General features: G+C 48.5%; 1 protein-coding gene and 2 pseudogenes across 1 annotated transcript in view; all 3 read right to left on the reverse strand.

The window, feature by feature from the left end:
- The window catches only part of LOC149369486 (uncharacterized), a 184,497-nt gene extending 183,849 nt beyond the window's left edge, over nucleotides 1-648 (reverse strand). The window contains exon 1 of the mRNA XM_089558858.1: nucleotides 553-648. Within this exon, the coding sequence (XP_089414984.1) occupies nucleotides 553-648 (96 nt within the window). The remainder of the gene's footprint in view (nucleotides 1-552) is intronic.
- Nucleotides 649-3,756: 3,108 nt separating this feature from the next.
- On the reverse strand, nucleotides 3,757-4,846 carry LOC149369487 (uncharacterized; annotated as a pseudogene).
- A 143-nt stretch (nucleotides 4,847-4,989) lies between these two features.
- LOC149369488 (uncharacterized) lies at nucleotides 4,990-9,292 on the reverse strand (annotated as a pseudogene).
- Nucleotides 9,293-17,707: the final 8,415 nt, after the last annotated feature.

Below are 17,707 nucleotides of genomic sequence, written 5' to 3' on the forward strand. Positions count from 1 at the left end.
GCCTTCGCCAGCGTATCGCCCTCGTAGCGTTTGTGCGCCAGACCGACCTTACCTGCCGGAAGCGCCGCTAATTCCAACCAGCTTTCGCTGATTAATGCTCGCAGCCGGTTTCCTTTGCTGTGGTAATTTTTTTCTCGTTGCGCAGACCATATATGAACTTTTCTCGACCTTTCACGAACGTCTTATAGCTGGTATCACCTGTCTTACTAAACAGTGTGATAATGCCTGACCCTTTGTTGTTTAATTCTGCAGCTATGCCGTTTGCAATGTGTAATATTTTCTGACTCACCTATTCGCACCGTTTTCTTCGTTTTGACGATTTATTGTGTTTTGCTATTCCTTCGTGCTTTGTCAGTACTGTTATGTGCCACCCACTCCCTTCAGTAATTATTTGCCCTGAGCATAATGTAAATAAATAAAAAATTCCATGTCGATTAAGACTAGGTCAAGGGCGAGATACATTGAATTCATGGCCAGAGTTGTGCACGATGCGCTGCTCTCCATCGAGCACTAAGATGAAGCGACGAAAAAAACGGAACGCAGGGCACTTACCGGGAAAAGGATGTGTACGCCACTGTTTTGCATGATTTTCTGTCGCTCCTCGATCACACTAGCCGGCAAGGGTTCATCAGTTGAATACGCCGACATGGTCCCTTCGCAACTTGTCGAAGATGCGGTGCGAAAGGTAGCTCACGGACGGTTCGCACGCGAGTGCTACCAGCGAATGCCAGCCTGCAAGAACTGCGCAGTATGCGCCGAAATTTCCAGAAGCTGCTCCGCGGTGCCTTGAACAATAGAACGCGGAGAATAAATGACAAGTCCGCGCTCGATCGTCTGTAAAGAACCTAGGCGATTCGAGAATGAATAGGTGAAGCATAAATAATGGTGCAAATAAAAACGCACACACACTGCGCACAGAATGATGCCCTGTGCGCAAAGCCGTGCAGCAGCCGGACTACGTATTGAGCGGGGTGAAATGCGTGCTAAAGTAGGGTTATGTGCATGCGCTTCCAGAAGTTTCTACCAGAAGATGCGCATTGCGCTTGAACCTGTCTTTAAGCCCGTCTTAATTTAGGAATGCCCGTCACGGCTTCATTTTCACATGAACTCCCTTGTTTTCAAATTTTGTGTCTGGAAAATTTGCAATATTAAAATACACAGAAGAAAATGAAGTTTCAGTAGAATTCGGACCCACTCATCTTCAGTGTTAGGCTCACGCTCTAACCACTCGGTCACTGCCGAAAGGTTCCAACTGCTGTTTCTGTATGCTGTCAGTCTAACATATAAGGAACTGGTGACACGAATGCCTTACAATCGGTTACTTGTCATAATAAAAAAAATTGTTGTTAGTGGCTTTGTGTTCATAAAAAATTAGCGGCGGTTTACCTACTGCTGAACCCGGTTAGATAGCGAAAGCTATGGCGTATCGTGCAACCTTATACGCGGCTTGGCGTCTGTAACGCTGAGTGCGTTCGGGCCGCAGCGCGCCCACCCTGGCAGGTGGCAGTTTCGCTGCCACTTCGTCATGAGCCTCCGGGATGTGAACGTTCGAGTGCAGTGGAGCCGTGCGGGGGCCCAAGGACCTACGTGTCCCTAACTGCCCTGTTCCAAATAAACTTTTCACCACCTCCACCACCTGCCATTTCGAAAGAGGCAAAGAGGCCGCCATTGTCCTAGCCATCACACGCATGGAGGCCCTTTATACAATCTGACTCTAAAACTGCCACACTAAAATTTGCTCGCGGGAGAGTTCACGTCCCTGCATTTCGCATGCTGAACTCTCTCGCCGCACAGCCGCCCCGCCACATGGAGCTGATATGGATGCCTGCCTAGAGAGCCTACATGTCCGTCTTTTAGGGTGGTGACTGCTGGGTCCAAGGTTGCCTAACGGCGGCTGTGGCGGCTGCCAAACTTGACGGGCCGCCATCTTGCTCCTCAGCGTATGCCCTGCCTGCTTTGAGAAGCGCCCTGCTTGCTTGAGGAATATCGACAAAGCAGCTTTTCAAGAGCGTCCTCCTGCTGAATACGATCGAGATTGCAGGATCGATCGTTTACTGCGACATTTACGTCTTTGGTAAAGGCTATTCGTAGAAGCGCGCGAGTACGCGTTTCGCAAAATCGTTGTCACCTCGTTTCTCATATTCAGAATGTTGCTAAGGCGTAATTAACTTTCCCCAGGTGAAATCCTGCAACAGACAGGAAAACATCTGAGCATTAGCTAGTAAGGTGGAAGCACTCTTACGCCGCTTCGTTTTGCCAGAATTACGTTTCCTTGGTGGCATTGAAGTACCACGTCTGGCTTTTATCTCGCCTTTCTTCGATGTCATTTTTAATCCAGAAAAAGACTTTTTTTTGTTAATCGCATGAAGGCGCTGAGTAAAATAGACAATGATTTCGTTAGTTCATTTTCAGGCTTTATTACTTTATGTGTATGTAAATTGTTCCCAACAAATTGTAAAACTACCAATATTCTACATTTACGCTATTATAACGATTAAATGCGTAACATCGCCAATTGCGCATTTTTGTGCACATACAAGGCGTTAAGGAAAGTTTTTGCTAGGGTACCTCGCAAACAATGCTTAAACATTGCCGGAGCATCACCATTCTCAAAATAAGAAAAATGCTGCACGTAAACTAGGCCACACTCACACTACCCTACGAGTCCATTCCCTGAAGCATCCTAGAGAAGCTGGCGAACTGAACGTGCACAGTGTATCAATTTAATGCGTAGCCATGCATTTATTGAGAAATATTATAGAAGGTGCTGTTGCGACACACAATAGCGCATTTATGACCCAACTGCCATGTCGCCATAGCCTCAAGCGCCCTTTTATTTGTATATGTTTTAGTGGGGAAGACACACACAATTCACAACAGGTTTCTTTATTGCAATGCTTGCCTGACATGCAACATCCCGCTCCAGTAATCACAGGGGTACGTGGGAAATCCAACAAGCACATAAACATATGTACGAATTATGAACAGTAGTATCAGATTTCAAACAGCACTTTGCCCAACAGGGTAAGGCATATAAAGGCAACATTGATCATTTTCGACTTTTTGAATGCATGTACTGAAAAAACAACCTCAAAACACAGTGGCTAGAAGCCAAATTAAACCAAAAAATGGGCTGCACAAGTGCACAATGCTGATGCGAGCAAAGCAGACATAACCATTTTACGCCAAAGCAGCTGGAGAAGAATACAGTTTGCTACATTGATCACAGTGGGAAAGCAATCAATGCGATAATACCTGCATTAGTTCTACTTTGAGCATGGACACTTACACGAACAGAAATACTGGAGAAACCAACAGACATAAGGAAATTAATTACCTCCAGCAAAGCGCTGAAAATTACATGACATGGTTAAATAATGTACAGAACAAATACGTCGTTAACAACGTGCACTTAGCTGTGACAGCTATAAACAAAGTTAACAAAAGGCATGATTTGAATGAAAGCATTCCAGCGTTTCTTGGTTTTGGGTACCTTTTGCAAGCTGTGATGAACAGTAAAAAGAAAATTTAACAGGAAAATATTTTACAGCTATTTGGAACACAAACCTATGTAATGTTACTCAGAAAAGGTAAAAATTTTCCTTCGTCATCAATGTGCGGCATTGAAGTTGCGTAGAGTCCGTAACAAACGCACAGTCCGCAACGAGTCAACACACAGCCACTGGTATTAACGCCCTACAGGTGTCTTCACATAAAAAAAAATAGTCGCCACTGCAGCACTACTCTGTACCTAGTCTAAGATGACTGCAGAGCTATTCCAAGTTTGCGGCACCACTGGTTTTGCTCAATGCCCCGTTTACCCGTTGTGCATGCTGCTGTCGCAGGTAAATCTTCAGTTTTGTTTTTACATACTTTTCCAGAAGCATCTTCTCTACCTTAGGCTTGTGAAAATCGCAACATCCTATGTGCATTTTTACAGACTTTTGTAGGGCATTCAAAATGCTAGAAAATGGTTTCTTGAGCTTCATGACTTCATCCATTTCTGCAAACGTTTTGAAGTTCTCTTCACAATCTATCAAAATACTCATTACAACGTTGTTTGGCTGAATGAGGTTTCCAGAATTCTTGACATATTCCTTAAGGTGAATAAGGCTGCTGTATTCGACAAAAGTACTGTAAATCAATACTTTTTCACAGCTCTTGCAGCTGTCTACAGAATTCATAATTGACTTGAGAAGAAAACCAGCCACATAAGCTATGTTGTCGTACTCTGCAGTCGTCAGACCGATCATAAACATGTTCTCCAGCTCTTCAGACTGCTGGCTGGGGCCTTTTGCCAGCTTCTTCAGGCTTGGATCAAGGAGGTCAGCCAAATGATTACTGTCATCAATGTTGTAGCTAGAAGACTTAGGTGTATGCAGAAACTGGCTAACACAAATGGCCTTCAATGCGCATTTCACACTGTACGCACTTGGTACAGGTTTCCTGAGCCTCACTACTGAGAAAATATTTTCAAGGCAATCCTGGATTAACCTAGCAATGAGGAGGTACAAGTATCCGCGGTTCGCCAGGAGCTCCTCCGACAGGCGCAGTACAACAGTTGTCGACACCAAGACACCGGCTTGAGATGGCTTCATATGTGCAATCACTCCCGTGTTCATTCGACTGAATGTGGCACATGCAAGCTCCAAGGTTGTAACTGCTTCCTTGTGCTTTGCGAGATCAAAATGGGGTGTCGGGATGACATCAGAGTGTACCATTTAGTCACAAGGTCAAAAAACCATGCAGTTGCTTCTGCTTCCGGCTTCAAGACGTTTTGCTTGTTTAGATACCGAATGGCAGGAGGTGCTTCGCGGAACATTTGCACTGCGATATTAACTTTCATTTTAGTGAAGTGTCCTTTGCTGACGTGAATGTCCGACAGTTTATTAGCAATTTTGACGTCCTTGTTGCTATCATATTCGAGAACAGCTTTAACATGTTCAATGCTAAGAGTTGTTCCTGGGATGCCGTGCTCCTTTGAGGTCTCTACCGCCAGGGTAAAACTGCCTGCACGAAGAAGCTCACCACGAATATTTTTCAAAACGTGGGCAGGATCGGCCATGAAATATAGCTCCCTGCCATCCAAGTGGGGGTGTGCAACAGACCAGACAGTTTCCGAGTGCCTGTGGCTTGAAAGTCCAAGGAGGCGCCACACTGCCCTGTTTGCTCCTCCCATGTCACTTGTCAAAACAAGCACTCTCAAAAAAACCTCGAAACAGAGCTCAATTAAACGAAACACTAGCTCCTTCAAAATCCATCCGTTAGTTGAAGTACCAGCGAAGTGGTAAGCGATAACTTGCTTCCATCTTGTGTTTAAACCCCCAACCATAAACACAAGGGCATGGTTGGCGACATTCGCCGTTGATTCCGGTAGAGACGCACCTCCAAAAAGACAATCGAGGGAGGCATCATGTTCGAAGCCCTGGCTGATCTCCATTTCGTCCATGAAAAACACGCAGTCTTTCTGAATGTCTTCCATTGTTTCTGCCTTGCGTTTTCAAACTTCCATCACCTCAGTGAGGATGTCAGGCAGGAAACGAATGTTCTGCGTTCTTCGAATCAAGGTCCTGTTTGAAGGCAGCGGATATGACAAAGACCTGAAAAATTCGTAGCCTGTCGTATCGCATGCATGATTGATTTGGAGAGCTGCTTGTATAGTCTTCTGCGACCACTTCTGAACCCTGGTTTTTGTTGTCAGAGCCTTTTTTTTGATCTGGAGCAAGAAATTATTTTAGCGCCCTTAGTTCTTGCTCAGCTAACTTGATTTTCTTATTAAGACTCCGTACTTTTGATCTGGCTTGCTCATGCAGTCGTATCAAATTTTTACACCTCTTGTTTAGGTCGCTATTTTTTTTTCGCAACTCAGCATTCTCTCGGCGCAACATCAGCAATTTGGGAGTTGCGCCGCTTGCAAGCATAAAGGCAGCTGGCGTAGTTGTTTGACCGTGTGCAGAAGCAGTGCTGTCTGCGTTATTTGCTTCAATGTTGGGACGGAGATCTGGCAGAATGGCTGCTGAATGGCTGCTGACACATCATCATGGCAGGACTCAGGAGTGTCGTCTGTGTCACTCAATACATTGTTGGAAGGGAGATTTGGTGGAGAGGCGGCTGCTGACGCACGATGACACCTCAACTCCCCAGTGTGGTCTGCACCATTCGCTGCCTTGTCTAGAATTCTCTTGGACTGTGCATTGTGGGCAGCAACCTTTCCGTCGCCAGGATGTAAAGGCAGCTGTGGAATGTCTCCTGGTGTGCAAACACGTTTGGTGCGAGACGAATTTGCAGGTGTCAAGGCGCAAGTGCGCTTCTTTGGGGACTTCCGGTGTTTTGGAGTGGCTGAAAAAAATTAAGGACTCAAACATAACAGGAATAAAATACTTCCCTATGCTTTCTTATTTTGGAAACAGCTTAGATACCCATTTTTACTTTCAGAGTAAAAATTACAGGAAAAATGTTAGGATTTTTCTTAAATAAAATGCACCACCCAAAGCATGTTATGCACAGTTTCGAGTGCTTCGAGTAAAAAAATAATATAAGGACAGATACCCCTGTGCATTGAGATAATGAGTTCAGATGTGTTTTTTTTTGTAAACATAAATTACATTTACGAATGTCGAAGCGAAATGGAACATTTTTCTTCCAAAATAGATTTTACATATGTACTCAGCACGATAGAGAAAAACAGTTGGGACAGCATCCGGCCTCAGATTTTTCAACCCATCTAGCCTGTTCTGTTCAGAACTTGCGTCTTCAAATAATGCCTTGAATAAAAAAAGACAATTTTAACAGTTATTTGAAAACACAAAAAGTTGTTTGAGTTGCTGGAAACTTCATGTAATGAGGACCCCAATTGAAAATGTATTACCTGCTATTTTTTGCAATTAAACATTTAGGCCATGCGGTCTACATTTCCCAATGATGCACCAAATGACCGACAGAAAGCGCATCTTGAGCCGTTCTAATACTTTATACGCGCGTTGAAATTACGAATTATGATAAGCATATCAAGTTTGTTTTAAACCATATGTGAAAGAAATCGCGCCCTACATTACCATGAAATACACGTGAGTGCATAATTATGTGCTGGTTGATCTCACAATGAAACAGTTTGCCTGCAGATGTCGCCTCCATGTCTAATCATTCATCTTTCCTCAAAGCTTTAGATGATATCTTATGTTAGGCTGTTTTGATTGCTTTCTTGTTATTCATGGTTTTAGATTACTTATCCCGTTTTTTGTTCCTTCATGTACTTGGCTGTATTCATTGCTGTATTGCGCTCCCCTCCCGGTATTACGCGTGCTTATAGCTAATTCTGTTATAGCCTTGTGTAATCATTCAAAAATATATATCTATTGTATAAATACACAGGTTCCAGAGTAGTTTATTTCTCCCTACATTTTTTCCTTTTCTATATTTCTATGGTTGTCTTATAGGTGCATTTTTACTTGTGTGCATATACAGGGTCTGTTCTGAAAGTAGTAGGACTGGTTTTTTCCTGGCCGAACGGACGGACGAGAGGCGGTCTGCGCGTGCAGTATCGTTGAAGGGGGATATTGGGAATGCTGGGGAAAATCGGCAGTCGGCTCTCGGCCGTTGAAGGGAGGAGGTCGCTTGTAATGTGAACCCCTGTCGAAACGTCTCGTCACGCAGAATCGTCGAGTGTTTACTGGATCAGCGATACATGATCAAATTTTGAGTAAATCTTGGTAAAACGGGCAAAGAGACTCACAACATGATTAAGGAGGCCTACGGTGACGTTTCCATGGGTAGATCAGGTGTTTTTTGAGTGGCACAAGTTTTTCCGAGAAGGTAAGGAAAGAGTGGAGGAAGACGACCGCTCCAGACGCCCTTCGACCAGCAAGACCAACGAAAATGTGTAGCGAGTGAAACATTTACTTAACAGTGATCGTAGAATGAGTATCAGAATGATTGCTGATGACTTGCGCATTCCTCAAACCCAAGATTTTGAGATCATGACAGAAAACTTATCCATGAGGAAAGCGTGCGCGAAGTTGGTGCCGGTAGTGTTGTCAGAGGAGGAAAAGGGCAACCGGTAGGATCTTCTTCGTCATGTGAATGAGGACCCCGATTTTTTGCCCAACACAAGGCGGCAACGCTGCCTCAGCCCCCCTACAGCCTCGACTTGGCCCCGCCAGACTTTTTTCTATTCCCGAGAATAAAATCGACGCTCGAGGGGGAACATCATGGATCGGTAGAGGTGGTTCAACAGTCCGTGACGAGGGAGCTAAACAGCATTCCGGTCCAGGCGTTCCTGGAGGCGTACGAAAACGGTAAAATTCATCAGCAGCAGCGTGTAGGTGCGGAAGGGTGCTACCTTGAAAAGTTGTAATCGTTTGTACCATTCTCTTGAATAAATTTTGTTTAAAAAAATGAGTCCTACTACTTTAAGAACAGACCATGTATAACCAATTTTGAATTGTATTCCCCCCACCTATCTAATTCCCGAAAGGGCCCTTAGGATAAATAAATGAAAATAAATGAATTGAAATATTTCATCCAAATCACTTGGTTGTTCGTGCCTAAAACACCATACACGACCTTATCATTAAATCACCAAAATCGGCTTTTACGGCCATGCTTTTTTGAGCTACGTTTGACAAGTTTCGCAGTGCACTACTTCGGTTTTTATCTTTTGCACTCAGACCGGTCAATTACTTTAATTAACACGGTAAAAAGAAGGATCATTCATAAATTCTACCCCCGTGCGGAACTTCACCACGAACCACTCAGTGATTTATTTTTTTCGTAGATACAATAAATATGGAGCACACTGCGTACACAGCCGATTGCCGAACGTAGCTGAACGATGCGTAAAACTGAACTGCGGGGCATTCCAGGATTGAAATGCAACTGCCAAGTTAGAACATGTTCTACAACCAGGCTTAATTATGAACACTTACGTTTCGTACCTTCTTAATTCGGGGTAATGGAACGCATAGGCTCCACTAGCGCGCACGCTCGGCTACGGGTGGCCGTCGCAGCAGCTATCAGCTGAGAGCTGCCTGCGACGGCCGGCCGCGCTCACAAAAAACACAAGTATAGAGCCCTTCAAAAATGTAGAATATAGCAATAAGTATACGCGCAAATACATGGTGAAGCGAGGTATAATACTCACAGCGTAAACCCGAGAAGCAGCAGTGAGCTCCCAGCGTTCCCTTTTCACTTGCACAAGCCAGCGCTTTCTTCGGTTAGGGCTAGCCGGGAAGCGACACATTCTTGTGCCCTTCCTGCAGTGGTTCGTGCATTGCGGAAAGCAACACCCAGGCATTTTCGGTGCTCACATAACTCTGAACGTGCTCACAGTGCTAGCAAGGTGCCATTAAATACTTCCTTCCCGTCGAGAGCGAAAATCACAGACACTATGCAGCAGCAAGACGACAGCCTTATGCGCACGGCAACGGCATTCCGACTGGAGACCAATATGGCGCGGTAACGTCTGCTGGCAGCACTGGTCAACGGCGGGCTGTGGCACGAGCCAGGTCAAAAGGCGACACCACCCTAAAAAGACGGAGGCGCGCAACATGTAGGCTCCCTATGCCTGCCCACTAGGGGAATCCCGGAAACGATGCCGTTTAGCCCGAGGTCCTCTCAATCGGGCACCGGCGGCCTCCGATCTGAGATCCTCCCGGGAGCGCATGCACTCATTCAGTAATATGACGCAGACCTGCAAAGGCGAGCGTCGGCTTTGCCATCCACCCCGTCCTTCCCTCAACAATTATCATCCGACATTTTGGACGCGGCTGCAAACACGCACTTTACCCTCTCCTTTCATACGTTCGCGCTATCACCAAGTCCACACAAAGCCCTCCTGCACCCTCTGACCCCACCCCAAAGCCACTCTCGACCATATGCTTTTCCTCTGCCCTGTGGATCCTCCCCCACGGGAGCTTGGAGCACTTACCACTTGGGAGGCTTGGTTTACCGTACTGCGCTCCGAGGATCCGGCCAAGCAAGCCATCGCCGCAGGCCGGGCTGCCAGCGTCATGAGCCTCCGGGACATGAACGTTTCAGTGCAGTGGGCCCGTGCGGGGGCCCAGGACGTATGTGTCCCAAACTCTCCAGTTGCAAATAAAATTGTCACCACCGCCACCACTACAATTTATGGTTGATCGCGACAGTTTGCTCACCCAGTGAAAGCTGCGGCCTATTGCTGCAGTGCCGCGTGTCTGTCACGACGTTGTCAGCGCTAGCGCATGTAGAGAACATCTCTCTCTCTCAACCCCCACGTGCCTGAAGGCGCTATTCAGGTGTCCACTGACCCAGGCAGTCAGTTACGCGCAATTTTTTTTCCTTAAGGCAGTGTTCTATCTCTGCTATGTGTGTGGACAGTTTGGGCACTGAGGTGTGGAAGTGGACCGGTACAGATAAAGTTTGGCTGGCGTATGTAGGAGATTATACTGTATTCGGCAAAGAATGCTAGTTTCACGGATCGATAAAGATGGGTGTGGCGGCGGTAAATGGGCTGTGTCTAATATTTGCTTCGAGTAGTATTCGTCGACAGTGCATTTGTCAGCCCTGACAGCGTGCTCCGTCGGTGAGCTCGTCCATGGGAGCTCCGGTGCCCGGTGTATAGTTTCGCAGGCAAGCTGGTGAGCCAGCGCATTGCCGAGGATGCCCACGTGACCAGGGATCCACCGAACTGTCACCGGTCGTGGGCTTGATGTTAAGAGGGCGGCATCTAAGGCCGATCGGGTAGGGAAAGGGAGGGCTCTTTCATGAAAGGAACGCAGAGGTGCCTGCGATTGTGCATAGACAACGCATGTGAGCGCAGGGGGTAGGGCGGCAAAGTGTGTGATTGCATCGGCGATCCCGTGAATTTCTAGGGCGAGATTGGAGGGTGGGGAGGTGTATGGACCGGTTGTGTGAGTGCTGGTTGTAGAGGCAAAGGTGGAGGAAGATGGCTGCCGTGGAACCCGCGGTTGCTTATGCGTATGCTTCGCGGTGGCCTGCGTGTGTGTGTGCGGACATGTTGCATGCAATGGGTGCGAGGCGGAAGTTAGAGGGGTAGATCGGAGACTGCGGTGGGTCTGGGAAAGAGATAGGAGCGTAGGGGGTCTGGGATACCCACCGCCGATCTGGTGAGCAAGACAGGGGGATGCTTTGTCTCTGCCGGTGCAGGTTAAGGAGGGCTTGAAGGGGTTGGAAAATGCCTGTTCTGTAAAGGGTATCTGTAGAAGCCTTAAGGAGGGTCCTGGCGCTGTTTTGATATTGTGTATTGACGGCCCGGGTTAGTTTGCCTTGTTGTATACTTTTAAGGGGGCAGTAAGGTATGTAGTATGGCTAAACGGGATATGGCTAAACGAAGGACAGATATACTCGAAAAAGCATGAACAGTCTCTTAGGGCGAAAGGAAGAAGAGATGCCGAGATAATTAAATATAAGGCATTATGGGGGTAGAACAAATATGAAGTACTGAGAGGTATTTGGGAAGGAATAATGGTGCCGGGGCTTCCTTTCGGAAATGCGGTTTTGTGCTCAGTCGAGATTAGACGTAAATCAGAGAGCTGTTGGAAGATTAGCGCTAGCTGCCCACGGCAAAACCACAAACGAGGCAGTACAAGGGGATATGGGCTGGGTATCGTTCGAAGCAAGGGAAGCTCTGAGTAAAATACTATACGAAGAACGCCTGGGGAAATTGGACGATAACTGGTGGGCAGCTAAGGTATTTAAATACTTGTACAGAAAGAGCTTTCACTAACAGTGCCGTAAAAGACCTAGTAAACTAACCAGTAAGTAGGCCGGTCATGAGGACGGAGAAAGAAAGAACATTAAACGACCGGTCAAAAACGCGGATGTTAAAAATTAGATTAATTCAACAGAAAAGAAGCATAGTGTCGAACTAAATCGATACTCGAAAGGGGAGATCAGGAAAGAAGTTTTCTATGATAATTCAAGAGGCAGTGCCCTACTCTTTGAAGCTAGGTCAAGGTGTCTTAGAACGCGCAGCTACAAAAAAAAATTCAACGAAGATGATGATACATGTGCAGTCTGTGGTAGATCTGGGGAAACAATTGAGCACCTCATACTCAAATGCGATGGTATCCATCCGGATGTCGATGCAGGCACAGTCACTCTTCGTGAGGCCCTAAGGTTTAAAGATAACAATGGTCATGTAAATAAATCTGCAGTGGAAGTTAGAAAAAACGACTGGTGAACAGCAGAGATGTGACATAAGGTTAGAAGTGTAGGAAACCAGAGTAAAAGAAGATGACGAATCTTAATGAGAATTAACAACACTGTTTAACAAATATAATGTCAGAAAAGCTGAGCATGGTGGCTATTTCCACCACCCCTTTTCAAAGAGTGCTCTCCTATCCATCCATCCATCCAAAACCCACCCACCCGTCCGTCCGTCCGTCCGTCCGTCCGTCCGTCCGTCCGTCCGTCCGTCCGTCCGTCCGTCCGTCCGTCCGTCCGTCCGTCCGTCCGTCCGTCCGTCCGTCCGTCCGTCCGTCCGTCCGTCCGTCCGTCCGTCCGTCCGTCCGTCCGTCCGTCCGTCCGTCCGTCCGTCCGTCCGTCCGTCCGTCCGTCCGTCCGTCCGTCCGTCCGTCCGTCCGTCCGTCCGTCCGTCCGTCCGTCCGTCCGTCCGTCCGTCCGTCCGTCCGTCCATCCATCCATCCATCCATCCATCCATCCATCCATCCATCCATCCATCCATCCATCCATCCATCCATCCATCCATCCATCCATCCATCCATCCATCCATCCATCCATCCATCCATCCATCCATCCATCCATCCATCCATCCATCCATCCAGGCATTCGTTCAGGGCCAGCGCTTGAGCAAGGCGACTGGCGTGTGTCTCTGAGAGCCCGGCATGTTTTAAAACTACGCGGCGGAGTAAGTGTCTGATTGAGTGACATGTGCGTATGGACTGATGGATGGCAGAGGTGAAAGCGTTGGAGGTGAGTGGCATACCCAGGATGCGACAAAAGGCGACGCGGGGAATGCGCTGTCCGGCGAGGGTGAGGGTGATGGAGGGGTTCATCATCCGTTAATATTTACGCGCATTATGAGTAGAATTTTAGATTTCTACGGAGCGGGTTGCAGGCCCGCTTGGAAGTGGTGCGAGGTAATGGTATTAAGTGCCTGTTGGAGTGTGGTTTGGATCTCTGCAGGTGAGCCACTGGTGACCCACAAGGAGAGATCGTCGCATAGAAGAGGAAATGAATGTCGTGTATATCGGCCAGGCCCAGGCGAGCAGGACCATGCCTCGGTTAAACAGAATGGAGAGAGGACGGCACCTTGCGGAGGGCCACGATTGAGTCGGATGGGGCGAGCCAGCTGTCGAGATAGCGGATATGGGCGTAGCGGTGGGAGAGGAAAGCTCTTATGCAATTGTGCATGCTGTGTCCGCACTGCGTGTCAGCTAGTATAGTGACGATGTGGTCGCGCGATATGTAGTCGAAAGCCTTGAGTATGCCAACTGTTACTAAGGCTTTGACCTGCGCAGCGTCCGGGGAATTTTAGTTATGCAGGCGTGTTGAAGGAGAAGGTCTTGGGTGGATAGTGTTCGGCGATAGCCAGTGAGGGTGGAGGGGGGACATAGTCGGAGGCCTGAAGATGGCAAGTGAGGCGGGCAAGCACCATGTGCTCAATGAGCTTGCCCGCGCAGGAGGTGAGGGAAATAGGACGGAGGTTACTGAAGCTGCAGGGTTTATTGGGTTTCAGTATGAATGAGACCAGAGACGATGTCCAGTCCACTGGCACGGTGCCAGAGGTCCAGGCGTCGTTGGTGACAGTAAGACGAAATGTGTGGGCTTCGGGGGGGGGGAGGTTCTATAGAGTTGTTTATGTGATTTTGTCTGCACCGGGGGCACAGTGTGTAGTGCAACGTGCGATTGCTGTGTCAAGTTCTTTGTGTTCGTGAAGGGGACGTCTTGGGCGGGAGGGGCTGGACAATCATATGGTGAGTTTAAAGAGGACTGTGAGGGTGGGAAATAAAGTTGTTGGAGGTTAGTGAAAACCTCTGTTGGAGTATGGGAGGCGAGTAGGCGTTCGAGAGTAAAGTGTGGGATGAGGTTGAGGTCCTAGAAGGGAGCGGGGAAGGTACCAGGATGATTTTTGATGTAAAGTTCCGTCTAAGCGGTGGTGGTGTTGGTGAAAACGTTTTATTAGAAGGCCTAAAAAGGCAAAATTATGCAGCAGCATTGTGCGCGGCCTTCAGGCTGCCGGGTGTGGCGTCCAGGCCGTGCTTCGTCGCGACGTCCTCTGCTAAGGTCACCAGCCGAAGTTGGAGATTCGGCTCTGTGCTGGACAAAGCAGCCTCCCACTGCTGCAGACTGTTTAGGTGCTAAGAGGTAGGGGCAAGAGTGCTGGGCAGGATAATAAGATACGATCGTAGTCGGCTCTTGGGCTGCCACATAACAGCAGGGCGGCGAGTACGCTCCGGGGTGGAGGAGGGCAAGGGAGAAAGGAGAAGAAAGTGGGCCGTATGAGATTTCGGCTGTGCGATGAGCGAGAGAAAAGCGGTGATGTAAGCATGGAGACAGGGTCCGACATGGAGGGAGGAGAGAGCGTCCAAAATGGCAGTGTGATGTACATTGTCGGATCATTTGGTAGTGACGAGCGCCAAGATAGCTCGAGTGCGTTTGTGGTGGGAGGAATGAGGACATCCTCGGAAAGCTCGAGCATGACATCCTGTGTGGACAATTGGGGACGAAAGCCGCTCATGGAGTCCGGATACATGTCGTGGTCACTCAGATAAGTCTGCAAGCCGACCAGGATGACGTGCTCGAAGAGCTTGCCGAGACAGGAGGTGAGAGAGATGGGGCGGAGGTTTTCTAGGGCAATAGGTTTGCGGGTTTGGGAATGAAAGAGACAAGTGCATGGGTTCACGAGGAGGGAAGAGTGCGAGCCTGTCAATGTGTATTGATGAGGTCAGTAAGGGCTTCGAGGCAAGGGGTATCTAGGTTTCGGAGTGCTTTGTTAGTGATGCGGTCAGCCCCGGGGCCGAGGAGGTGCGGGAGCTTGAGTAGCGCCGCACGAACCTCGCCTAGGGAGATGTCCGCATCAAGATCGGGGTTGGCGGAGCCAGAGTAGGCGGGGAGTGTAAACGAGACGAGTAGCAGGGAAGGAAAGACGTTTCATTTTACCACGCAGCTATATTTAAGGACGCGGGCGATAAGCGGTCTGCGCAGGATACATGCGCAGTTGTCCGTTTTACAGGCATGACACTTTGCGCTGTCACATCTTCCCTACTTTGGAAAGAAAAAAACGTAAACATGAAAAAAAGAAAAAATGGCTGAGGCTTAGCTAAGGTTAAGCCTAGTCAGATGCGAAGCATATTGATGGCTAGGCTTGGTAATACATGGCTTTCCTTGGTTGACGTTCATCCCGCTCTTCATCGGTCTCTGTGGCACGCTGAAGCTTTCGCTCCTCGTTCAAATCAGCCCTGCTTCTAGGCGGCATCCCAACACCTGGCCGCCTCGTAAGTGCCCGGACAGCGAGGCAAGCTCAGCTTTATACCGCTGCTGTAGCGTCACGTGGTCAGCTGCAGCGCCTCTGATGTGGAGCCTCCACCGCCGCGGCCGACCGCGCGTGCCGGCAGCCCATCTCTCCTCTGCTGTGACGTCATGTTGTCACGTGGTCAGCCGCCGCGCTTCTGATGTGGAGCCTCCACCGCCGCGGCCGACCGCGCGAGCTGGCAGCCCATCTCTCCTCTGCTGTGACGGCATGTTGTCACGTGGTGTCACGTGGTCACGCTAAAGGTCAATGGTAGCTCCACCGCCGCGCTCGACGGGCTGTAGTGTAGCTCTAGTAATATGCTTCGCATAAAAAGAAAGGACAGTTATGAACTTCTGCAAACCAGGCTTGCTTTGATATGTTTTACGTTCTGGTAGCAGATAACGCTTCGGTTCTAAGCGTATGCGTTCACTTCTTCGTAGAGCGCCATGAATTGTGTCCATAGGCGGGCTACTTGAAGAGACATGCACTGGAGGCTCTGCTGGGGATGCAGGGGCATCCGATCACTGTGGCGGGAGCCCATGTTCTGCTGTGTGTGTCGTACACAGACACCCGCTTTCCACGGTGAAGGTCTGGTAGATTGAGTGTCGTTCTGTTGTAGTAGCAACGCTGTTTGTGTCTTATTTCTTGTAGTCGCTGTCGAACAGCGTCGGTGGGGATCGTCTTCGGTTCCAGGTGACAGTTGAGGGCCGGAAGTCATGTTCTGGTGTGACGTCCCATTCGCCTTTGAGCGGGGGATTGCAGACGTTCGTCCCTCGGAGTGTTGCTCCATTCCAACAACGAACTGTGAAATTCAAGGGTGGAAAACGGGCATTTGTTGAGAAGTTTTTTAGCTCCTTGAACGGCGCGTTCTGCCAACCCGTTGCGCCGAGGGTAGTATGGGCTAGACGTTATGTGGTTGATTTTGAACTGACTCGTAAAAGATTGGAAGTTTGCACTGCTGAAGGGAGGGCCATTATCACTACACAACTTGGCTGGGATGCAATGCGTCGCGAATATTCCCGCACTTGCATCAATTACATCAGCTGCGGATGTCCGATTAAGCTTACGAATCTCGAAGAAAAACGAGTAAGCGTCTACACGTATGAGGTGCTCATTGCCTTCGTGGTGGAAAAGGTCAGCACCAAGAAGTTTCCATGTCACATTTGGTAACTCATGGCTAAGCATGGGCTGTTTTGCATTTCTCTTTTTGTACTTCTCCCAAATGGTGCATGACTTCGCTACAACAGCAATGTCAGCGGTCATGTTTGGCCAGTGCATTACCTGTCTGGCTCTCGGCTTGATTTCATTTCCGCCACAATGTGCAGCATGCAGCGGGCCGAGAACTTCTCTGCACATGGCTGGAGGAATGACAAGGTTGTTGCTTCTGAGAAGCAGCCGATCCTCGACGTGCAGCTCGTCGCAGTAGCTCCAGTAGGCCTTTAAGGCATCCAGCAGTTCATTCTTGCTTTGTGGCCACTCTGTGCTTGCATAATGGCAGCGCTCGGTCATGAGGGCGTCGTTATTGGTCCCATGCTTGATGTTCGGGAGCTGTTGATCTAAAAGAGGTAGCGTAGAAACGATGTTTACGTGAAATTGCTCCGTTTCGTCCACTAGCTCTGTTTTACACGAAAAGCGCGACAGGGCGTCGGCCAAAGCGAGGTAGATCACCCTGATTGGGAATTTTTGAAGTACCAGCCTCATGCGTCAAAGGCGGAGAGGGCAGTCGCAAAGCGGCTTCTTGAAGATTGATTCAAATGGCCTATGGTCGGATTCTACTGTAACTTCTGGTTGCCCGAGTATGTAGTCCTTAAACTTCATACAGCCATGAACAATGGCTAGTGCCTTGTTTTCAATTTGTGCGCACCGCTACTACGCGTCAGTTAAGAAGCGGGGCGAATAGGCTGTGGGATGGTTGTCTTGTAAAATCACGGCACCAGCACCGTACTGGCTCGCGTCCACAGACAACTTTACAGTCTTTGATTGATCAAAGTATGCCAGGACTGGCACTGTGACAAGGCACTTTCTCAACCTTTGGAAACTGCTTTCCTGTACTTCTGTCCACGTCCATGCGACGTCTTTTTTCAGTAGCTCGCGAAGAGGCGCGGACGTAATGGACAGATTCGGGATGAACCGCGATACGAAGTTTATCATAACATGGAATATTTGCAGCTGCCTACGGTTCCCTGGTGCTGGCACTTGCATGATGTCTTGCACTCTGTCAGGGTCCAAGGAAGT

Source organism: Amblyomma mixtum, chromosome 1 (assembly GCF_055824585.1).
Source record: "Amblyomma mixtum isolate Tamu chromosome 1, ASM5582458v1, whole genome shotgun sequence".
In the NCBI taxonomy this organism is placed as follows: Eukaryota; Metazoa; Arthropoda; class Arachnida; order Ixodida; family Ixodidae; genus Amblyomma; species Amblyomma mixtum.